The 25,161-nt window shown below is 38.7% G+C and overlaps 1 protein-coding gene across 1 annotated transcript in view; it reads left to right on the forward strand.

Annotated features, from left to right (window-relative positions):
• The first annotated feature begins 11,427 nt into the window (after window positions 1–11,427).
• The window catches only part of LOC114054233 (zinc finger and BTB domain-containing protein 10-like), a 58,708-nt gene continuing 44,974 nt past the window's right edge, over window positions 11,428–25,161 (forward strand). The window contains exons 1-2 of the mRNA XM_027877414.1: window positions 11,428–12,438; window positions 21,146–22,064. Of these exons, the coding sequence (XP_027733215.1) occupies window positions 11,428–12,438; window positions 21,146–22,064 (1,930 nt within the window). The remainder of the gene's footprint in view (window positions 12,439–21,145; window positions 22,065–25,161) is intronic.

The raw sequence follows: 25,161 nt of genomic DNA on the forward strand, positions 1-25,161 counted from the left end.
GAGCAATTTTTTTTTTAATTTAAGCAGTGACTTTTACACTTATCTGACCTATCCTTTTAATCTTGAGATCTTTGGGTTCCTGATTCTATCATCCAAAATATTGGCTCCACTCATCTGAGAGCCTTGACGTCAAAAAGTCTGACATATGCCACCTTTGCAAACTTCCAGTATGCTGTAACTTATCTGTCAAACTGAAGATGACATTTGTATAATTAGTGCCTCATAGTAAGTCTTCAAACTTATTCAGTAATAAATAAGGAACATTATCCCAACTCTCTTGTTCTGTGACACCTAATAGCGTGTTGTAGTTATTGGGTCAATACATATATTGATACTTTCTATCTCATAGCCCTAGCTTGCTGTGCTCTCATTTTTCACTTTTTCTCAACAGTTTAGATAAATGTAACCCTGAGCATGTGATGCAAAGCAATATAAATTTGGTTATTTACTCTTCCAGTAGGAATTGAAAATCCTGATGTTTAAAAGTCAATGTTTTGGCAGTTAGGTTACAAAATCAAGGAGAAAAATGTGCCATGCACTTGAATTGTACTTGTTCAGTGAGCCTCATTATTTTAATGACCAGGGAGGCATAACAACTTTGCACAACATAACAGAAACTCTTAAACTCTAAATTATCACCCTATTACCCTTATAGGAAAAAAAAAGTGACTTTCCTATTGTATTTAAAAGTTCTCAGCAATCAAAATAACATGTTGTCCTTTAAACATGAAGATATCACAGATGAGCTGTGCAATAGGGCAAGTACTTTGAATTGTTTACAATGTGTTTATCCATCCATACTCTCCTGCCCAGTGGCATATTTATGACAGTCATTTCTTTATGTCTGACATCAGTGGTGACCTCTTCAAAAATTGAAGTAAAAGCAGGAGTCACTGTGTTTTCTGGATCATCCACATTTTGTAAAAATTCATCTTTAGGGGCTGAAGTAGTGTTGGCATCTCTATAGAATTATTTTTTTCTTTTCTGATATGAAGGTGCAACCATCTAATGAATCTTCAGAACAACAGACAATTAGGAACATAAATTTAGAGCTAAAAGGGAACTTTGAGATGAATAGAGCCACCCCACCCCCATTTTTAAAAGTTGGATATCTTCTGTTTAGACATCACAGTATTTCCAGATAAACCCCTCCCTCTTTTCTAACAGCCCACAGTGAGCCAAACCCCTGGTTTTGCAAAAGAAGAAACTGAGGTCTACAGAGGTAAATGGACTTTCCTAATGTCATACAAGTAGTAAGTTGACTCAATAACCATTTATTAACTGCCTAGTACTCATCTGGAACTTTGAGGATAAAAATACAATAACAATAGCTGTCATCTTCAAGGGCTTTGATTCTAAGGAGAGAGGGGGGAAATGCAACATGTAAACAAAAGTAAATTTAAAACACTTTGAAAGGAAAGCATGAAGTACGGGTGAATCAGGAAAGAGTTCATGCAGGAGGTGGTACCTGAATTGAGATTTTAAGAGGCAGAAATGAAGAAGCTGTATCTGAAGCACGGAGTATAAACTGTGCAAAGGCATGAGGGAAGGAGGTGAAACATCAAGTTTTATGAACTCCTAGTAGGCCAATTTAAGCAGGATGTAGAGCACATAAAGGGGAGCAATGTGAAGTATGGCTAGAAAGGTAGATGGAAGCCAGATTGTAAAAGGCTTTAAATACCAGGCTAGAGAGTTTGTATTTTCTCAAAGTAATTAAAGATTTATGAGTATGGAAGTGACATAGTCATATACTTATGCAGTTAGGAATGTGCTTTAGGAATATTAAATTGGTGTGTGAAGGCAGATTGAAAATGGGGAAGAGACTAAAAGCAAGGCTATTGCAATGGTCCAGGTGAGGTGATGAGGGCCTAAAATAGGTAATAGCTACATGAGAAAAGTGGGAATGGACGGGAGAGACAATGCGGAGGTAAAATGAACAGGACTTAGCAACTGACTAGATAGGTAGCGTAAGGGAAAGTAAAGAGTCAAGTGTGGCTCTAAAGTTGTGCACATGTGTGACTGTAAGGATACCAATGCTCCCAATAGAAATATAGGAAAATCAGGGAAAGAAGCAGTTTTGGGGGAGAAGATAATGAACTGTTTTAAGGTGTCTATGAAACATCTAGGTAGAAATGTTTAGCAGGCAGTTGGAGATATGGACCTGGAGTTCAGGAGAGATGAAGGCTGGATATTTTTGCCTGAATAGAATAGATATGCAGGATAACTGAACTCATGGAAACTGATGAGATAAGAAAGCCGAAAACAAAGCTGAAAGGGGAGGAGGGGGTGATAATCACAATAATAGCAAAGGAGGTGGAGAATGAACAGAAAGAGAACCAAGTGATGCCAAGAAAGCCAAGGGGGAAGGAAGGGATAAGTAAGCAAGTAGAAGAGCCCAAGATTTTTTTTACTTTAAATCCAGAACTCTTTCTACTACAATATACTAACAATTTCTGTTTGAAATGATTCTGTATAGTCTCTGTGACACTGTCATCCTATTGGTCCTTTCACATTTCACACGTGGTTCTCTTTATGGTCAAGAGTTTACATTTGTGAGACAGCTGGTGAGGGTTAGGGCCCCAGCTATGGAACAAAGCAAAGTTAACTCACCCACAGGGGGAATAAAACCCATGACCTTGGCCTCATTAGCACAGTGCTTTAACTAAGTGAGCTAAGCAGCCATAGACTAAATATTTACAGTAGACCCACTAAAGTAAATTTAAAAGATTTTGTTATATGTGATTTTATAAAATGCAGTTTAATAAAAATCTAAACATCAAATATCTATTATTATGTTTCTCCTATTTTATAGTTGCCCATAAAATGAAAGTTTTTAGCATAGAAAGGATTTACATTTGGGGAAGACGTTAATTTAATTTCCATTTTGTCTACTATCAGAGAATAAATCAATGAGTAAAGTCATGTGAGAATAGCGGTTGGCCAGAGTACAGAAACTGAAATCCCAAAGTGTTTTAACTTTATACTGTGATTTGAATTCTTATAAAACTCGTACAAAAAGCATTCATAGATTAGAAAATTACTGAGTAGTCCTGCTTAAAGAACTGAAGAGATTTAAAAATATATCCTCATAGCCCTAGACTTTATTAAAGTTCTTTACTCTTATTTTAATACCATGGGCAAGCAAACATATAAACATTTATACATACATACATATATATATATCTCTGCCAAGTGATGTCAGGTTATTTTTTCCTATATTTTAATATTATTTATTTATTGTATATATACATTCTCTACTTCAAACAGTACAGGGAGTTACACATGTATTATGCACCCTACAAAGATGTACTTTTATTCAACAAATTACTTTTCTAGTGCAAAGAGCTACGCTAGGCAATGCAGTTAGAGACAAAAAAATAAAACAACCCACGAGTCTCAGTTCTGCTTATTACCTGTTTGATCTTGGGCGAATAACTTAACCTCTTCCAGCCTCAGTTCCTCATCTGTAAACTGAAAGGGGTTGGACTAGATGACTTCTCAAAGTTCCTTTAAGTTGTAAATGTACAATCCTAGGAACCCTTAAAAAGCTAATATTCTATTGGAGAGTGAGGGTCGGGGAAGGAGTCTAGACTGAAGAAGGGTTAAATGTCAGGTTGAAGGGTTTTTATTTTATTCTGAGGTTAGACTGTGGAGGACTTTAACCCAAAACTGAAAACTTCTGAAAAGTGATCTTCCAAACTGTTTGAAGGCCACCACTGGGCAGACTCACTACCTGCTAAGGAAACTGGCCCACTATTGGCTAGCTCTAGTGGTTAGGAACTTTCCCCCTACATGCAGCCTAAAATTGCCTTCTTGCAGCTCCCACCCATTAAACCTAGTTCTGCAACTCCAGAGCCAAATAGCACAAGAAGCTTAATAAATGTTTGTTGCATAGAATTAAAGCTTATCTTTGTAGTCTGTATAAGCATATGTGTAACACCCTATGCTCTCTGAAGCAAAGAATTAAGCCATCATGTCCCCCCTCTCCTCAAACCTTCTTTTTCTCAGGCTAAACACTCCTACTTTCTGTTTTGTTTTTTTGTTTTGTTTTTTTTTTGGTGAGGCAATCCGGGTTAAGTGACTTACTCCAAAGTCACATAGCTAGTAAGCGTCAAGTGTCTGAGGTCAGGTTTGGAGTCAGGAGAACCTAAGTTCAAGGCCGGAGCTCTATCCACTGCACCACCTCGCTGCCCCCACTCCTAATTTCTTAAAGTAATCTGTATGGCATGAACTTATGGCCCCTCGGCCAACCTAGTTGTCCCTCTATAAAGTTATTTAGGTTCCTAAAATGTATCAAGCAAAACTGAACATAATACTCCAGCTGTAGCCTGACTCCAGCAGAGTAGAGCAGCACCCTTGCCTCCCTATTCTTTGATATTATATCTGTCTTAATGTAGCCTAAGACTGCAGTATCTTTTTTGGATCCTATTTCCCATTTTTGACTTACACTGGGCTGGCAGTCCACTAAAACCATGAGACCTTTTTCAGATGCATCATCTAGTCACACACTTCTCTTACCTTGTACTTGTGAAGGTGCTTTTTTTAAGTAAAAATTCAAATTCAAATGCTGCATATAAAAGTTAAATGTAGAGAACCACAGTTTAAATATACTAAAGAAGCTTGCTAATGAAAAATATTTTATAAGCCCTTTTATCAGGCAAATAATCTTCTGCTTTATGTTTTATTAACCTATATCTGCTTAATGAAGAACATATATTATTATTATATTATATAATATATTATATTATAAAATATGTGACAAACTGTGTAGAACGAAGTGATGTGAAGGCCAGAAAGGCAGGTAGAAGATGGTGGAAGTCCTTAAGGCCAGGCTAAGAAGACTGTACTTTATCTTATGGGCAACAAGTATGGGGCTCTGAAGGTTTTAGAGCAGGGTAAGGACATTATTAAGCATTTAATATTAAGGAGATTATTTGGTCAGTTATGTAAAGGATGGGCTAGAAAAAAGGAAAAACTGGAGGGAGAGAAATGGTCCAAGCAACATGTGATAAGGGAAATGAGGATAGTGTCAAAGCAGGACAGATTCAAAAAATGTGGAGACAAAGTTGATCACACTTGGCGGGGGCGGGGGGGGTTTCCTACTTTTAGCTTCATAACCGCTGAAATAAGCTTTTGAAGAGCTCCTGTAAAATATAATAAAACTACCTTACACTTTTAGTGTCTTTCTCTGAGTAGCTTAATACAAATTAGTTCATTAGTTTGTACAACTTTTGAGGTGCCTTCCAACTCTAAAACTGTGATCTGATGACTGTGAATGGCACATAAAATCTTGGAAGATAGCCCCCCGCCTTTTGTAAATTTTTCTATTAACTTATTTTGATTTATCAACAATCACTTCCATGAGCTTTTGAGTTTTTAATTTTTCTCTCCCTCCCTACCTCCCTTTCCAAGACGGTGCACAATCTGATATAGCCCCCTTTAATTCTAGAATCAATCCAAATATCTTTCATAAGTGAATTTTCTCAAAATTAATGTGTATTAAAAGTAGGGGACAAAGGCAAAATTTAACTGAAGCAAGAAGCTTAAACAGTAACACCTGGAATTCTCATACTCTAGGATGATAAACAGATGACCCTGAGGCATTTGACAGAAGACCAATAATATCAACTAAAAATATTTCATAGCTTTTGTAAGGATATTAAATTATGATCAGGAAAAAATGATTACATTTAGATATTCTGCAGTTTGAAATATATCATGCAACAATGTATTATGCAACATTTAAAAACACACAATATATAATTTAATTGCTAAGGCAATTTATACTAGTGCATCATTCACTGGAATGGCAACCTGGAGCCCAGTGTAGTACTTCCTTCTTCTGACTCATTGAATGACCTTAGGCAGGTCATTTAACTTTAACCTGTCTCCAGTTTCCTAATCTGTTAAATGAGGATAATAACCACCCCTTAAATAATTCATATGGTTGTTGTAGGAATTAAATAATGTCAGTAATTCAGTTTAAGTGGCTTAGAAAGACCTTAGTAACAAAGTATTACTAATATATTTTAATTATCATAGTTAGAGGCACCTTAGCAATTGAGAAAGCTGGCCTGGGAGTCAGTGTGATTTAGGTACAAGTACTGCTCTCCGACACATACTAGCTATGGGTAAAATCAACTAATCTTTAATATCGCCAGGCTCTAAGGCTGAAAGTTGCATAGCAATTGCAAAATCTGCCCTGGTAGAGAGGATGCTTTTTCTCTCCAAACAAGGAAATCACAAGTCCAGTCCCAAAAAAAGAATTATATATTTACAGAAATTTGGCACAAAATTTAATTCAGTAGTTTAAGACATTTTTTTCCTTGCTCTCTTTAATCAAAAAAGAAAAAAAAATGCCAAATTTCCCAACAAAGAACAGCATCCCAGCAGGCAGGTTAAAAGCAAGCAATTCCATGAACAAAGTCACAGGTTACTCTGTGTTGTCTCTGAAATGGGAAAGCCAGCAGTTAATTATTGGCTTTTCTTGCTGTGCTACACACCACCTGGACAATTTCCTGGGCCATGGTAGCTTTAGATAGTCTGATATAGTCAAGGGGAGATCAACAGTGGAACTTGGGTCTTGCTACAACAGCTTAGCCCGGTTGATTCTGAGCAATAGTTGGGGCAAGGTCAAGGTGACCTATGGCAGCTTTAAATAGTCCACTGGAAGATCAGCTGAGGATGGGAAATTAGGGGAAGCCATCAAGATGAATGGTTTTGCTAGTGAGACTACAAAGGACAGTCCAATATATTTTGGTACCCAATTGAGTACGGCAATACAGACCCTCAAACTGTCTTCATCATTTGCTTCAGGCAAACACTTTTAAGGTATTAAAAGTTTCTAACTCCATTTTAATATACTGCAAGGCAAGAAGAAAAATCCAAGCATATTATAAACCATAAGATTACCTATACTAAATGAATCAATAACCAATAAATATTTATTAAGTGCCTACTAGGTGCCAGGTACTGTGCTAACCACTAACTCATTTGTTTTATATATAGTGACATTACATACAGTATGGCATAGAGGAAAGAGCGATAGACTTGGAATTAGAAGACATAGGTTTACTGGTCTAGATAGCTGTTATGGCCCAAATATCTCTGAGTTTCAGTTTCCTCATTTTAAAAATGAGAATAATTAAAATTGCTTCATCTCAGAGGAACAAATGATATATATATGAAAGAACTATTTGGAGATCTATAAAATGCTTTACAAATATAAGCCATTATTATTAGAAGGCTTTGCCCTTTTGTTGTTAACTAATTTGATTTTCAATTTGCAATCTCAAAACACTGAATGACTTTTACAGGATTTTCTCTCTATACCACCCTGTGCCCTCCAAACTTATTGTAGAAGAAAAAAGAACTTTAAAAGCATTAAGAATGAAAAAAATCAGTGTCACTCTGATGCAATTAAGCTTGTTTCAGAGTATCTATTTGCATTTAAAAAAGCAAGGTGGTGATAGGATCTTAGGGGACTTAAAAAGATTTAAAGTCACTTATCTACTTCCAAAAGGTTTACAGTGCAAAATGTATTCAAAAACAAGTGAGTACTGAATATAAACTACAGAGGAGCAGAGTAATAGCTATCACACAAGACAGACGCAAATTTAATGAGATGCCATTAACAAGATTAAACATCTAATGAACCATAACTACTGAGGCTATCTACAATCTCTTTAGTGGGGTTCAGTGGTTTGTATCTAGATCTGAAGTGGGGCTCTCCCATCTTCCTGGGGTTCCCCAATAGAGTGGGAATTTCCTTAATCTGGCAGAACCTCGATAGGAAATGTAGGCTTTTAAGGGTCAGAAGAAAGGATTTCTATTTGCTAGTAGGAATATGGAAAGGGTGGGGAAATTCCTGGGTGCCCACTTAGAGAGCAGGGGATCCCCATTTGCTTACCAGATTTCTCTCACTAGAAGATACTAAATATGTCATATCACCCCTCCTCCACCTCATCCCTATCATCCTTTCTGGATCTCTATGCAAACAACTGACAGTGTTCTAGAGTTGTCTGACTGCTAAGGATTCAGGGATTTTGTGAAATGACAAAGCCACCTGTTGTTATCAACTGGATAATCATTTATCACTAGCTAAAACGTCCAGGTTTAAATACAATAGTAGTGTAGAAGGTAATGTGCATGTTACAAAAATATAAGAACTATGTCAGAAAGTCACTTCTTGGCACATTTACAATTTGGTACACATCAAATTTTTGGTACTTTACCATCACAGACAAACATCATAGAAAATGAAAAGAAAGTCTTAATTTTTTGCTTTGGAAAAAAAAAAAAGGAAAAACTCAACATTGAAAGTACTGACTGCAAAATCAAAACTTCCTATTACCCCTGACCCTGGAAAAGTTACTTCTTTGTTACTTTTTTCCTTTAGTGTGATGAAACTATTTTTTTTGCAAAATGCCATGTTTTTTTTTTAATAGAAGGATCAATTTAAGAAAAAAGTAATATACTACTAATATGCTAAGTTGTTGTTCATCTGAAATAGTTGAAATATATCAGATATTCATAAAATGTACAGCTAGAACATGGTGATAATGCCAAAGGGTAAATCTTAAAGGCTAGTTAACTGATTCAGAGAGGAAAAAAAAAACAAAAACCCCTAGCTCCAGGGCCACAGATTACACTCTTCACCAGATCAGATACCTCTATTGTTGGTCACCAAATTAGCCAAATAATAACGTGGACATCACAGTTGAATTAAGTAATCTACCTCACTGGGCAAAAACCACAAAAATCGTTACTTTACCAGTGGTGAGTAGCGTCATCTTTACATAGTTAATGTACAAAGCAGAATTGATTTTGTTAAAAGTTATATGTTTAGGAGAGATAGCATTAAACATTCTACTTGATTCTACTTGAAACAGCATTGCATTAAATGAAAATTGCATTTAGTAATTGACTCTAAGCCAATGATATAAAGACATACTATGTTAATTTAAAAGTGTTAAAACAATTCATAAAATTTCTTCCAGAAAAATCACATTTTAATTTGTAAGCAAATTAATTAGATATATGGTATGATATTTTCTAAGGTTTCATAATTAGACGGCATAGAAGGCAGTATAGTATTATTTTTACTTTAAAATGAAAATACAAAAAATTAAACTGCAAATAGTACTCCAGAAATCAGAGCAAGAATCTCACAACCAAAAATCATAAGATGCATAAAACTTTAAGAGTCACTTAATTTTTACTAACTTTTATCACCCCTGGATATTACTTACAGAAAGGCAATAGCCAGAAAAACCTAGGTTCAAGTCTCAACTCTGAAATGACCTATATGACCCAGGGCAAGTCATTTAACTTCTCTCAGTGCCCCCAGCCAAGACTCTTAAAATTACATACCACTGCATAAGAATTGCAGTATTTATACTGATAGGGAGGGAGGGTTCCTTAAACCAGTGTAAAGTCAAACGTTCAACATTGATTTTGAAATAGTTAAAAAAAAAAACACAATCAAACTTCATATTGGAAATAATAATTTTACTTGAAAAAGTTTTGCAAAATCGGTGAGTTCACATTTAAAAACAGATCAGTTTAATTTAAACATTAGGCATCATTTAAGATACACAAGCACTTTTACCTAAAATAACGGCCATCCTCAAATGAGTAAAAGTCAGAAAACCTTTTCTAAGACTATATTAAGGCAGCTTTATTTTCATTTCAAATTTGTACCTCTAATTACTTCTGGCTTACAGTAAAAATGAAACCATTCAAGTGAATTTTTTTTAAAATGAAGACTGTTATCTTAAATGCACTATCTGCGTGCCACACACTAATACCGTATAAGCTGACTCCTCCCCACTCCGGGGAAAACCCTGCCTAATATTTATAACGTTATGACATACTGTAATACTCACAAGGTGGTTGTAGAAATATAAACACAACTGGAGTTATCTGATTGGCTGCCGGTGATGTAACACCCATGTCAATACTTCCCAGTGAACGCACGTGTTCGACCTTTTATTTAAATTTCCATTTCATCACAGCAATAAGACACTCGGGGCGGTGCATTTCTGTGAAATGATTATTGCCTTGGGCCCGGGGTGCTGCCTCCCTGGCTCCCTCACACGCATTCACCCACAGACACAATGCATCAGAGGAGGAGGTGTCCATGGTGCAATCATCTCACTCCCAATGCATCGCCCGGTCCAGCCTTTGTGAAAGGACGAACATAAGTTCAGTTACTCAGGGTACTCCCACCCACCACGGACCAAACGCCGAAGGCTGGATAACCCGGCTCCCTACGCGGAGATTATTTTCAAAACACTTCGTCCCGGGGTTGTTAGCTCGTGGCTCAGGACCGGAGAACCGGGCAGGCGGGCGGGCCGGCGGGCCGGGGGCGAGGAGGTGCGGGCGGGCTGGAGCGAACGCACCACGACCTGACACTCGCCAGCTGTTCCTCGCCCGGCCCGGCCTTCCTCCTCATCCCTCAGACCAGGCCCCCTTCCCTCCAAGCCCCCAACAATCCTCTCACCTTCGTGGGTGACACCTCCCACGCCCCACTCACCTTCCCCCCCCCCCCCCCCCCCCCCCGGTCCGGCTTCCTTTCCGCTCCCCCCCACAGGCCCAGCCCAGCCCCTTTCCCGTTCCCCTGGCGCCCCCCCCACCCCCAAGCCCAGCCCCCCTCCCCAGCCCGGCCCCCACCCTCTCCCCCTCCAGCGGTTACTGCTACCCCGGTGCATTGTGGGCGCACAGTCCGTTGTTCATTTGCCATTCGACCTCCGCCAGGGCCTGGTCGGACGGAAACGCTCCGCCGGGTTCATTGTCGGTTTTTTATATGGTGGAAGCCGGCCGCCCGGCGCGCCGCGAGTCCCCTCGGCTCCGGAGGCTGGCGGCGGGGTTCGGACTCGTGCACCTCGAGAGAAGGCTCTCTCTCTTTTCGCTGGCCTTCCGAAGGGGGGCAGGGGAGGGTCTCCCTACTCTCCGCCTCTCAACTTTGAAGGCCCCACGCACCCCCGACTGCCTCCTCCACCGCAGCAGCCGCCGCCACCACCGTCGCCGCCGCCGCCGCCGCCGCTGCCTCCGCCACCGCCACCTCCCCCCGCCCCCTAACCTTTCCCGCGAAGCGCTTTTCGAAATCGCCACGGAGGGGGGCGGAGGAGGAGAACGGCCCAAGGAAGAAGCCAGGCGAGCGCCAGACGCGTGAGAGAGACCGTGAGCGCGAGACCGGAGGGAAGGGAGGGGGGAGAGAAGAGGAGCGCGAGACCGGGGCGTGAGGGGCGGGGGTAGGGGGTGGGTGGGTGGGTGGGAGGGGGGCGGGGGAGGAGGAGGAAGAGGAGGAGGAGGAGGGGGAGCAAAGCGAGGGAGCGCGCGAGACGGGGGCACGGAGCGAGCGCGAGACGGAGCTCGAGACCGGGCGCGAGCCGGGGGCACCGGGCGGCTGCGGCGGCGCGCGCCATGTTCGCTGAGATGAACCGCAGGACGCTGGCGTTCCGAGGAGGCGGGCTGGTCACCGCCAGCAGCGGCGGCGGCGGCGGCGGCGGCGGCTCCACGAACAATAACGGTGGCGGCGGGGAGGCCTCGGCCTGGCCGCCCCAGCAACAGCCGCGGCAGCAACAGCAGCTCAATGGGCGGGGGGCGGACGAGGAAGTGGAACTGGAGGGCCTGGAACCCGAAGACCTGGAGGCCGCCGCCACCACGGCCGCCCCTGCCCCTGCAGCAGCCGCCGCCGCCGCCGCCGCCGCTGAGGAAGGGAAGGACCTGCTTCTCGCGCAGGACGGGGGCGGCCCCGCCTCGCTGGGCGGTGGCGGCGGCGGTAGCGGCGGCGCCGGGGGCCCCATGTTCGCAGAGAGGAACCGCCGGACTCTGGCCTTCCGAGGAGGCGGTGGCGGGGGTCTCAGTAACAATGGCAGCGGCGGCAGCGCGGAGGCCTCGGCGTGGCCCCCGAGGCACTTCAATGGGCGGGGGACGGCTGACGAGGACCTCGAGCTGGATGTGCTGGAGGGGAAAGAGTTGGTGCAGGACGGGGCGTCCCTGAGCGACAGCAGCGAGGACGAGGAGGAGGGGGCGAGTCTGGGCGACGGCAGCGGGGCGGAAGGCGGCAGCTGCAGCAGCAGCAGGCGGTCGGGAGGCGATGGGGGTGATGAGGCGGAGGGCAGCAGCGTGGGAGCCGGGGAAGGAGAGAGCGTCCAGCACTTCCCGCTGGCCCGGCCCAAGTCCCTCCTGCAGAAGCTGCACTGTTCTTTCCAAACCTCCTGGCTGAAGGAGTTTTCTTGGCTGCAGTATTGCCAGGACACTGGCCTCATGTCCTGCTCCTGGTGCCAAAAGACTCCCGAGGATGGGGGCAGTGGGGACTTGCCCATAGTGGGCCACGATGAGCTTTCGAGGGGGACTCGTAACTACAAGAGAGCCCTCCTCCTCAGGCATCATCTCTCCGCGGAGCACAGACTTCACGAATCCAACACGCAGGTACGGCACGGCTCAAACCCTCCTTGCTTTCCCGGACCCTTTCTGAGGAAGGCTTACCTCCCCAGGAACTCCTGTTTCTGGGTGGAGGGGTCTTTCTGATTGTAGGGAATTGTAGGTTTTGAGTGGGAGCCTTTGGGGAGTGAGGGTTCGGGGAGCCGTGTTGGGGAATGGGTTTTAAAATGTTTGATGGGTGACTGACAATTCTAATTCTTATGCAGAATTAGCGTTAAAGACCAGTTTTACCTTCTGTGACTAATAAGCAGATTGCTTTACTGTATCTTATCTGATTGGATCAAGATTAGGTTTCCTTAGGCACATAAAAGGTTGCAGTTTCTCACTTAAAAGGTTGCATTTTCTATTCGTCTTAAGTTTATCAGCACTGACAACCCATTTAAAATATGCCTGTGACTTTATGGGTCTTGACTAATGTTAATATTATTATTGGTGGTGAGTGCTGAGCCAAGTCTAGTTTGAAGGCTAGTAGCCGATTTAACAATGACATCCTTTGCTTCAACTTTTTAGGACAACCCTTTCAGTAATTTTTTGTTAAATCAAGATAATTTGAAATTTTGAACAGATTGTAGAATAGGAGAAGTTCTGTGGAAGCAGGCACTTTGTTTCTGACTTACTCATCTCTTTTGCTTAAAGAAATATTGTTTACAGGCTTGTCTCTGGGCATTGTTCTTTTCTTAAACTTACTGTAAAATAGCTTTTAAGTATTGGTTATTAGGTATCTTTTTTTTTCCTCCTTGTTAGAGGTAGGATGATATGAGCAGATACAACTATTTACATCAGGCCATTAACTTCTACCTTTTTATCAAAGTAATTGACTATTTGCCAAAGTGACAGAAGTCATGAATAGACCAGTTTGTGGTGGCTGGCTATTGAGCTGCGTGATATTATTCCCAGAGCCAAACCTAATGAAATAATAGGAATTTGTAGTTTGGCGTGTTATCTTGATGTTATCCAGCTTGAAGCTAAGCTGGTTTGGGGATTTGGTGTATACGGTGTGTTTCAGTTAGTAGGTAGAATTCATCTTTAGAGGCAGTTGTCAACAACCTCACTAAATTATACAGATGCAGTCTCTCAGGTGTCAGTGCAGTGAATTGAAGTGATTAAAATGATGATCCATATTTAGAGATCTCACTTTGTAGTTGATCTGTCTTTTATTCATAACAGCACAGGAATCAAGTTAAAATTGTAACTTAGTGTGTAGTCTAAGTAACTAAGTTAGTCTAGTCAAATAGTATTATCAAGCCTCTTAACAACAGACAATGGCACATGGTGATGACATAAATTTTGTTTGGCCCCAAGAAGTACCTCTGGGGGACCTCCGTACATAAGCAACACCGTGAAATTCATTATTATTATATTTTTATGGGACCTTATTAGATTATAGATCTTTTTCAATCTTTTCATTTTACTGATGAGATTAAGCCCAAATGATTTGCTGCCCAAGATCTCACAAGCTTGGCAGTGTGAGAACTAACACCAGATTCTAAGTCTCTTAACTCCTAGTCTAATACTTGAAAATTAATGGCTTTATGCAAACACCATTTTAAGTAAAATGTTATTAATGAAATTTTTCTTATACCTGATAGGGTACAGAATTGAATTAGGAGTCAGGGGATTAGGGTTCAAATTTTTGTCTCTGGTACTTTACCTTTTGTAACCTTGGGCAAATAGTAAGTCTTTCTGGGTCACAGTCTTCATTTGTAAAATGATGGGGTTGGGCTAAATCAGGAGTTCTTGACCTAGGATTTGGTAACTTGTAATTTGAAAACTATTTCAGTCTAATCTGTTTGCTTTGGAATGCTATATGTTTTATTTTATGCGCTTGAAACATTTTGATAAAGGGTCTGTGACCAAAAAAAAAATGTTGAGAACCCTTGGACTAACCCCTGAACTAGATGGTCCTTTTCAGCCCTTAAGATCTGTGAGCTCACACTTGCATTTTGGCACATCCTTCATATACCAAACATTTGTGTGATACAGGGTATGAAGCTCTGTACTTGTTCTTGGGTACAATGCATCCTTGTACTTTGTCTTCCACAGTATGTACTCTTTAGGGGTACAGTCTTACTAGTGTTGGATTAGTGGTTCCTTGTCTCTCTACTTTTTATTTCTAATCCATTCTGGCTGTAATCCATTTTATTCCTGTGCCAGAATCAAAGAATATTGCACCTTTACAGGACAAATTTCACTCATGTCTAGAGACTGCTTTGACTGTCAGAATTCATCAAAATATTTTACTGTTACAAATTACAAACTACTGACAGGTTTCACACCATTATTTTAGGTTAAATGCAAAATTGGGCTGCTAATTACTTGTTATTATGTTGTTATTACTGTGTTATTACTTGTATATGTGGGAACTGGTTGTTGTGGGAGGTCTGTTCATGTTACTCCAGGTATTTCCAGGTGTTTAAATTGGCTTCATTTCTTATCCTAAACTTCTGAGGAGTGTTTCCATCCCTAGTCATAGTCTGCAGTATTGTGCTTACCCATAGGTGACTGTATTTTAATACTGGTCCAAAGTTAATTCTTATTAGTATGTATTTGAAGGATTTGATGAGATATGGTGGTTGTGTCTGAAAAAAAAAAGTTTGTATTCAGATAACTTCAATAAGTTGTTAGGTTTTGAAATTTTTGAAAATGGAAATGAAGGCAGTCCCTTTATATATTTATTATAAAAGTGACAGCACACCCCAAATCTGTAGTTAATATTTTCGGACAGTTAATTGATAGATCAGACCAGTGACTCTTCTCCTGTCTGCCTGTCTCCAATGACTTTCTGATTGATCATTCTGCTCGAATTCTTTTGCTGATATATCAGAATTAGAACTGAATGGCAGTTGAAGCAAAGAAGGTTAAAGCAAATCTGTCAGCTTTCTCTTCATTTGGCATGAATGGTTCCCTGCAGTTGAACAACTAACTCCTTCAGATCTACAAATTGGAAACAAAGTGAGGGACCCTTACCCAGGAAGCAAGAGGGAGAAATAGTTAGAGATGAAGCTTACTTAAAAACCAATTTGATTACCTAAATTTCCTAGCTCAGCATTCTTTTCATGTATTTCCTTCAGACTAAAGTAATTTTTTAGTGTAGCAATCTTTCCTAGCATTAATGCTGCCCAAGTCTGCTACTTTTAAATTTCATATCGATAAGGCATTGGAGGGTACAGGTGGTAGGGGCATGATTACTATTAATGCTTTCTAATCTCTTGGCTTCTTCTAAATTACATTAAAATGTTTCTCCAATTTATTTTTGAATCCCTGAAATATTAGAAAATAACTTTTGTATGTGTAAGTGGCATTTTTTTTATTTCATAGCTACCTTGTGTAGTGGAAAGGAAGACAGAGACTAGTTCTAATTGGGAGGTACCATTAAGTAGCATTGTGACCTTGGGCAAGTTACTTGAACTCTCTGGACTTAGATATTCTAAGTGTGAATGATACACTATATAATATAATGTGATATACTGTACTATACAACACAGTTATACTCCCTGTAGTTTGAGGGAATTGGGTGTTACATAAATCCATTAGTTATTGGTTACTTGTTCAACAGTTGAAAATATTATGATATCTTCAGTTATGGTTTTTAAGAGAGGGTTTTTTACTATACATTTCAGATATGTTTATTTTTTTTAGCAGTCTGGGTTGTGGTAAGAATAATATTTTGTAATATTCTTTAAAGAAATTTAAGTATACCAAGGCTTCACAGTTGTTTAGCTTGGGATATGCACCCTGAAGTTACTCTTTAGCAAGTATAAATAATACCTGTTAGTTGAGTTTGCCAAAGTGAATTCCTCAGCATTTGTGAGAAATCAGAATGTGCTGGTAGACTTGCTTAAATTCATTTTCTATGAACTTAAAGCGGTCTTGATATTTTTGGTATAGACTTAGTCTCTTAACTATACATAATACTACTGTGTAATTTTTGCCTTGGAAATATGTTTTCCAAACTTAACAGCAAAAAAATTACTATGGAACACTGTTAATGATTTAAAACTTTTTTTTTTTTTCATAAAAAAAATTCATGAAGTCCTCCCTTGATTATTTAGTGTCATTTATCCATTTTGTCAGGATTTAGACCCACTTTATATCCCTTTCTATTTAGGTATTTCCCTGGCCATTACAGCCTTTAAACAGACTGTAGGAAGAAAGAAAAGAAAATAAAAACTCAAAATCAAATTTGCTTCTTGGTTACACCTTGGTTTGTAGGGGAAAGCTAAAGCTAACCTAAAATTTTTAATTTAGCCAGACTCTTAAGATTTTTTATCTTTCTGCTCTGTTGCACACATTAGCTAGATATAACTTGGGTAAACTATTGGAATGATGTGATCTTGGTGAATATGATCTCTTTGGATGATAGAGAAGTTTTAGTTTTGCTGTTCATTTAGGGGATCAAAAGGCACTTTGTGCATTTGTTCCAGAAAAATTGTAATATATATAGCTGCTTAGCCTCCTGGCACTTGTTTCTTTTCTTTACTTTTCTTTTTTGCCTTTTTAGTAAGGCAGTCCAGGTTAAGTGACTTGCCCAGGGTCACACAGCTAGTAAGTGTCAAATGTCTGAAGCTAGATTTGAACTTGGGTCCTCCTGACTCCAAGGCAGGAGCTCTATCCACTGCCCCCCCTCCCCCCCCCCCCCCCCCCCCAACTTGTTTTTAAGCCAGTGTCTCTACTGGACATAGGTGTAGCACACATGAGTTTGGTTTGGAAGGTGTATATGTGATGTATGTGTGTGTGTTTATGTATGTGTGTATATGTGTGTATCTATAATTATGAATGTGTGTGTGTGTATATATGTATGTGTGTGTGTGTGTATATATCACTGTTTAGATGCGGGAGCAAACAATTCAGGCAAATGGAAATTAAGCTGTACTATCTCTTATTCTTCCTGTCCAAATGTTACGTAATTTATCTTCATTATTCTTTGTATCGAATTGGAAGAAATGGTGGGGAAAGATGCTGAGGTGTGTGTGTGTGTGTTTTCTCTCCTTCAAATTGCTGCTACAGATTGTTTTGTTATAATAACAATTCTTAGGGAATTATTCCTTACCCTTTTATATGTATTCAGGTTTTAGTTTTATTAAGATGCTTTTAAGTGGGTTAGTCTTAGAGCTGTGTTAGATGCCTACCACTCATTAACTTGGCTATTAGCTCTCTATTTCTCCTCATCACAAAGGTAGTAATAGTTACTTGATAAAGCAAAATGTATGGTTATAGCCAGTGATTTTCTGTAGCACTTCTGAGTTCCAAAGTACTTTAATTATTTCATATGATTCTTATACCAACCTTATGAGTAGGTAATCGATACTGCCTTCCATTTGTATAACGTTTTAAAGTTTTACAGTGTTCTTTCCCCACAGTCCTGTGAGTTAGATTGTGCAAGTATTATTGTCCTCATTTTACTGATGAAGACACCAAAGCTGAGAAAGGCAAAGTAATTTGCCCAATAAATTCAAAGGACTACAAAACAAGTCTAGATCTAACTGATTTCACATCCAGCACTGTGTTTCCTAAGTAGTGTTGTTTTAGACTCATTAGTAGATGAAAAAATGGATCTAGAAGCAAAAGAGACCTTTTTTAGATTCCATCTAGTCCAACTTCCTCATTTTGTAGAAGAAAAAATTGAGAGACAGAGCTTAAGTGACAAGTCCAACATCACTGGAGTCAAGTAACTCCCAAACTTAATTGTCTTTCTTTCCATCATATAGCAATTCGGGTTGTAGTTTCTTGTGATTACCTCTTGATTACATAGCTATTAATTGGAGAAGCCAGGACATCAAAAAGAATAAGTAAATATTAGGCTAAGGGGTGAGGGGTGTTAAATCACAAACTTTGATCCTAGGTTTTCCTAAAGAACTTTCTGTATCTGAAATTAACCACCATTTTCTATAAATGAATCTTTAAATTAGTTGATCTGTTCACAGAACTCTTTGCTTTTAAAAAACAAAACAAACCACAAGAATGATTAGAGATCTATCGTGCTTGGTTTCAAAGGAGAGAAATAGAACCAGTGGTGAAAAAGTCGCAAGGAGATAGATTTCAGTTCAATGTAGGAAGGATCTTATAACAATTTGAGCCATGTAAAAATTTATTGGAAAGAGCATGGGATTTGAAGCTTGTGAAAGGGCATTGCAAAATATTTCTGTATGGCTTCAGGCAAATAACTTAACGTAATCTCTCAACCTCAGTAATCTTTATTCTTATCCTTGGCACTGATGGTATTCTGGCAGAGGCTAGATTACCACGTGTAAGAAACATAGATGTTGAAGTAGGGGTTGGTTCTCTCTTCGTTCTAGTTCTTACCTTTTCATGACTATACTTGTCTCCAGAAATTATAAACTAATACTCCGCCCACCTGTATAAAGTCCTGGACTTATCTGAGTCTTCAAATTGTTCTTGTTCATCTAATTTTAATATTTAGGTAAACTTTTTTCTTTATTTTGGAACTTGAAGTTTTTTTCACCATCCCACCTCTGCATACTGATGACTTTAAGCCAAAGAAAAATCCTCCTACTCAGAATTTACCCACTAACATGAATTTTTATAAAAAACAAATATAAAGCTTGGTTGACCTTTTAAAATTTATTGGTCTATTTTCTAATTTCTTCTAGGTTCCATCAAGAATTTTGTAATTTGTGCTCTTTTTTTTTTATTCATTGTCACTTTTTTTTATAGTGCTATGTAATTGCTGATTCTTGTCCTTTATTAAAATCCTCAAATTTCTCTTTGGGGACACGTGATTTAAAGGAAAAGCACTTCCAGTTTTTGTCCTCAAGAGTACACATCTTGACTTGACAAGCTTCAGTTGAAAGGCATGTTTAACAGCTGCTAATAACAAACATATGGCACAGTGCTACTATTCAAATGTGAGTAGGAGGTATTGAACACAGAAGCAATGAAAACTTCCTTAAAACTGTTTAATAACCAACTAATCCAAACAATAAGAAAATAATTTTAATTTAACTTCAAGAATATTCTGATTTGTTTCAGAATTTGATTTGCCAGAATAGATGGCACAAATTTTTAGTTGTGAATGACAGCAATTAATTCTTATCTTTATAATATGTAGAGCACAGAATAAATGCTAGAATTCATGTTCTCCCTTCTCCTGGTTTTTTTTTTTGGGGGGGGGAGCAGATCTTGGTGTATAAAACAACTTGTTTGGTGAGTGAGAGCTCCCTCCCCTCTGCATATTAACTAATCATCCCTAACTTGGAATCTTGACACATACTATAGGTGCTGAGAAGTCCAATGACTGCTTGTGGTCACTCAGCTGTTAAGGAGGGCTTGGTTCCATTAACTTGGACCTGGTTCTGTGATTCCAAGGCCAGCCTTTATGGATTGGTAACACACTGCCTTCCTCCCCCTCATAGTAAAGTTTTAAAAATATTGCTGAAGAGAAAATACTTTTCTGGTTTTAAATGATCAGCATTTTTCTCTTCATCATCCTAGTTAACAAAATATTTGTTTCTTCTTGAAAAAGATGAATAATTCTTATGAGTAAAGTTGTATTTTTTTTATTCAGTTTTACCAAAATCAGTGCACAAGCTTTAACTGAAGCTAAGAACTATTGGTTCCAGATTTTAAATCTGGATAAATAAATAAATAAATGCCATCCATTTATACAGTACTTGAAGGAGCTGTAAAAGTGCTTCACATTATCTCACTATCTCCCCCTTTGGAACAAGTACTACAGATATTATTTCCATTTCTTAGATGAGGCAGCTGAAACTCAACTGTGATTTGACCATGGTTACACATGAGATTTTGAACCCACTTCTCTCTTGATTACAGTGCTTTTTCTACTTTGACAGTATGCCTCTTAGTAGAGAATAACAATGTAAAGAGGATTTGTCAGATTTATATAGGCAGGAAAAGGTTTCTCATTCTTTTATATCTGATAATTAGGAAAACCTGAGAATTTTCAAAATCATATATGCTGTATTTGTGCTGGCTCTTCATCCAAAAATAAAAATTAAAATCTTATTCCCAGATTAAAGAAATCTGGAGAGATTTCTTTAATAGGGGAAAATAAATAATAATAAACATTCCAGATTTCCAGTTTGTCAAGTTGGTGTAGTAGAAAAAGCAATAAGTTTGAAGTTAAAAGTCTTGGGCTGGATTTTTAGCTCTGATACTTAGCTTCATTTCCACACCTGTAAAATGCTATGTAAGCTACAGTATAGGATAGTCTTGAGGAAAGAAAGTTGGGGGGGAGGGAAGATGTTGAGATGGAAAAAAAAAATATAATACCTTTGGACAACTGACTCATAATCATTGTGAATGGTGAAGACTCATAATCATTGTGAATGGTGAAAGAATTTAGAACTATGAATTTTAGTTCCTTAAAGTGCCCTACTGTATCTGTCCAAGCAGATTGATCAGAAGCATCATGCTTCTTTCTGGTATTTTCCTGAAGTTTGGTCCCATATTCAGAGCTATTAGGTATACTGGAATTCTGTTTTGTTTTTTTTTTCCTTAGGGAGAGAATGTTTCTTTTCCCATTTCTTCCTCCCATCTTTGTGAGAGAAATTACAAAACATGGTTACTATTAACAAGTCAGTCAGTTTAATTATTGTTCTCTTAAAAGATAGAATAGCAGCACTGCAAATTATTCATTTTATTCCAGGTAGCATTAAAACTTTAAAAAAGAAATTGATTTCAAATTCATATTTGTTTTTCTGTCTAATTACAGGAATCAGAAGGAGTACCATCAGAATCAACTAATGAAGAGGGATACTGTGATTATAACAGTCGGCCAAATGAGAACTCTTATTGTTATCAACTTCTTCAAGAACTAAATGAGCAGAGGAAGAAAGGCATTCTTTGTGATGTTGACATTGTGGTGAGCGGACGAGTTTTCAGAGCTCACAAGAACATCCTGGTTGCAGGCAGCCGTTATTTCAAGACTCTATATTGCTTTACAAACAAAGAAAACCTTCCAAACAAAGAAAACCGTAACCAAACCACTGTTACCCATTTAGATGTTGCTGCAGTTCAAGGTTTTTCAGTCATCTTGGACTTCTTGTATTCTGGTAATCTGGTGCTTACTAGCCAAAATGCCATTGAAGTAATGTCAGTGGCCAGCTACCTTCAGATGACTGAAGTTGTTCAATCTTGCCGCAATTTTATTAAAGATGCCTTAAATATAAGCATAAAGTCAGAAGCTCCAGAGTCTGTAGTTGTGGACTATAACCGGAGATCTATTAGTAGAGATGGTCTGCCTTCATCGAGGGATCAGAAGGTTGCCAGATTTTGGGCAACTCGAAATCTTACGAATTTGGCAAGTAGTATAAAAAGTGAAAATGATGGTTGCAGTATTGATGAGGGCCAAATAGAAAACTACCAAATGAATGACTGTAGTTGGGTCCAGGATAGTTCACCTGAAACTGCTGAGAGTGAATCCCAAGGTCAGTCAAAAGTGTTTGTTTGGAATGATATGGGATCACAGGGAATACAAGAAACTGGCAAAGCAAGGAGAAAAAACCAAACTACAAAAAGATTTATTTATAATATACCACCTAATAATGAAGAGAACTTAGAAGATTGCTCAGTGATGCAGACATCTGCTTCTTACCAAGAAGAGGATTTGCAATTTATTAAGGAAGAGCCAGGTAACTATTTTGTGTTTCTTTGGATGTTTGAATTTTGAAGTGTTTTAATTCTATTTGTTTTTTTTTGAAAATATACTGTTTATATTGTATATTTTAATGAAGCTGTGAATTATGTATTAGAATATTGTTGTAAATGCAGCTGTATATGAACTGGCTTAATTGGTCAATTTATATTTTTAAAAGCATGCTAAAAATATTTCTCTCACTTTCCTTGCTGTTTGCTCTGTGCTTACTTTTAGATTCAGTGGAGTATGGGAGTAGAAATGTAGTTTATGAGTTTTGGATTGCCCTTAGTTAATTCTTCCAACTTAATAGATCCAGAGTTATCAGCCGTTGTTAAATAGATATTTAACAATTAATGTAAATAATTTGACTTTCTATTGAGATTGCTTCGTATGTTTAAAGAATCATGATCACTTTAGAAATTTGATAGCTAGTATATGTGATAGAGAAGATTATAAACCAAATTAACTTAAGCTCAATACTTCTGCCTCAATGAACTTAGAAGAGCTAGATGTCTATTATGTCATTTGTGTTCTCCCCTTTTCTTTTCTTTTTTTTTTTTTCCAAGGTATGTCTTAGTCCTGAGACTTTAGGGATTGGCAACAGGAGTTTTTCTTGCCTTCAGGATAGGAATGAGCAAATATAGAGTGCTATTTTTTCCTTTTGTGAGGGGAGTATGGAGTGAAGTGTGAGGTGAGGAAGGACAAGTGCCTTTCTATAGAAAGATTTTAGGTTGATGAGTTTCCTTTGCAATACTATCTGTTCCTAATTCCGGTGTATTTGAAGAAGCAGCCCAGTGGCTTTGAGGTTTCCTTTATATGCCTCAGACTTGTCCACCACTGTCAAATATGATTTAATGCTTATGTTGCCTCGAAGAATTGTGACTTGCTGAAAGTGTGATATGCTTGAAAAATCTGGTTGCCAGTGGCAACCACATTAACATAGCTACAGTGACCATGCTAGTGCTATCTTCTTTCTGTTAGTAAAGAATTCCTATCTTTAGTTCCCCAAGGGGCAAACCACCATTTTTTGTGAAATGGTTCATCTTGTGTTACTGTTTTTGTTTTTCTTTCGTTGGGATAGAAATGTACTTTCATTGACTGTGTATAGCAGATACTTTCTGCTCTACAACTTTGTTTCTGTTTTACCAAGGGTATGGACTGATTTTTAAAAAGCCCTTTAAGATGCTGTTTTGAGCAATAAATAACTATATGTAAGTTCTTGTTTCTTTTTTAAAAAGAAAGTAGAATTCTTTACACCAGCCTAATTGTTAATATAGAGGATCTCAAAGGATGTCTTAAATTAGAACTGTACTATAGGCAAGTGGTACATGCTATACAGTATGTGTAGAAAGGTGAGCTGCTGGCATTGGTGATGGCAGTAAGCATTTATATATCACCTTCTCTGTGCCAGGCAATGTAATGTGCTGAGCACTTTACAAAGTTGGACTTGAATCAGAGGAGCACTGGATTCTGGTACTTAGAAACTATGTGCACATAGGCAGTCCACTTAACCTCTCTAAGCTTGTAAAGTGGGAATAGCAACAGTGGTAACTGATCTCTGAACTTTATGAGGATCAAATAAAATATAAGTGTTAAATAGATGTCAGCTATTCTTAGAATTTTTGTTATTACTGGCTTTCTATTAAATGATTTAATTTTTCTTGAAGTTTCTTTTGTGGTGTGGTATGTTCTTAAGCAATTGTAGTGATTTATTTTTTCTTGTCCTAAAGGAATAGAAATTACTAAATTCATTTGGTTACAGAAGAGTTTTATCTTGAATTACAAAATTGGTGACTTTCAGTAGTATGGCTTAGTCCATTTACGGTACAGCAGTATTTTACACAACTAAACAGTGTTTCCAAATACTGGGCACCTAAAATTTTCTGTGACAAGAAGTAGCTTAGATGTAGAAGGGATAGTGATACTGCAGAAGTCCTTCTTCAGTATCGTATTAGATGACTGCCCACATCTGCTTGAGTATTTCTATTGATAACTACTTAATAGTACAGCCTTCTTCAAGTATAATATTTAGAAAATTCTTCATTAGGCCCAAGTCTGTTGCTCTATAACTTATTCCCCATTGGTTTGAGTTAAGATCATAGTTACAGGATTTAGACGGATCTTCATCATCTAGTCTCTTTCTCTTCCTCTGATACATACATTTTATAGATGAGGATCATAGAACTGTAAACTGAACCCAGAGAGTTAGAGACTTGCTTAAGAACAGAATATTGGGATTGGAATCCTGATCTGTCTCCTTTGCTGTTTGTTCTTCCAGTGCCTTCTGAAAGCAGCAAGCAACAAGTTTGTATTTCCACATGATTTCTTTTGATTTATTTAAAAAGACAGCTATCTTTTAATTTCTCTTCTGGGCTAAATTGCATCAGTTCCTATGTATGGTTCTTAATAGGTAAAAATGGGTTTTTCTCCCTGCTCTAACTGGAGCTATATTTATATCTAGTCTTCTTTATTATCTCATACCTAACCCAAAAATGGTTTTCAGACTCTGACAGCTGTTCATTTGAAAGTCTTCCAGGTTCATAGTAGCATGGATTTTGAGCTGAAAGGGACCTCAAGAGTTCCAGCTACCTGGAAAGAGTGATGAATTTGGAGGAAAAGAGCCTAGGCTAACTTCCAGACTCTGCCTCTTACTTTCCTATGTGACTTTGCACAAATTTTTTGTTTCACCTGTAAAATGTGAGCGGGTACCACTACATGCTTTCTAAGGGTCCATTCAGCTGAAAATTGAATTTAATCCCCAGCTCCTCATTTTCAGACAAAGGTATCCAGGCCACAGAGCAGCAGAGCAAGGATGGGAAGCCAGGCTTTGGGGCACCATATTTAGGGTTTTTTTCACTTCACAGTGCTGCTGTCAGTATTCTTAGAACGTGGCTTCTAGAATTGAGTATAACATTCCAGACATAGTCTGACCAGCATTTGGCATCCAAACGAGACTCTTTTCTTTTAGGAGCATTAGCCTAATCTAACTATCTAATAGATAGTTTGACGAATCAATGATACTTGCTATGGTTTTTTAGATCTTTAGGCATTGTAATGGAAGAGTACTAATCAGGAAGAAAAATGAGAAGATT

The sequence above is a fragment of the Vombatus ursinus genome, unplaced genomic scaffold (genome assembly GCF_900497805.2).
Source record: "Vombatus ursinus unplaced genomic scaffold, bare-nosed wombat genome assembly UNPS02014812.1, whole genome shotgun sequence".
Taxonomy (NCBI): domain Eukaryota; kingdom Metazoa; phylum Chordata; class Mammalia; order Diprotodontia; family Vombatidae; genus Vombatus; species Vombatus ursinus.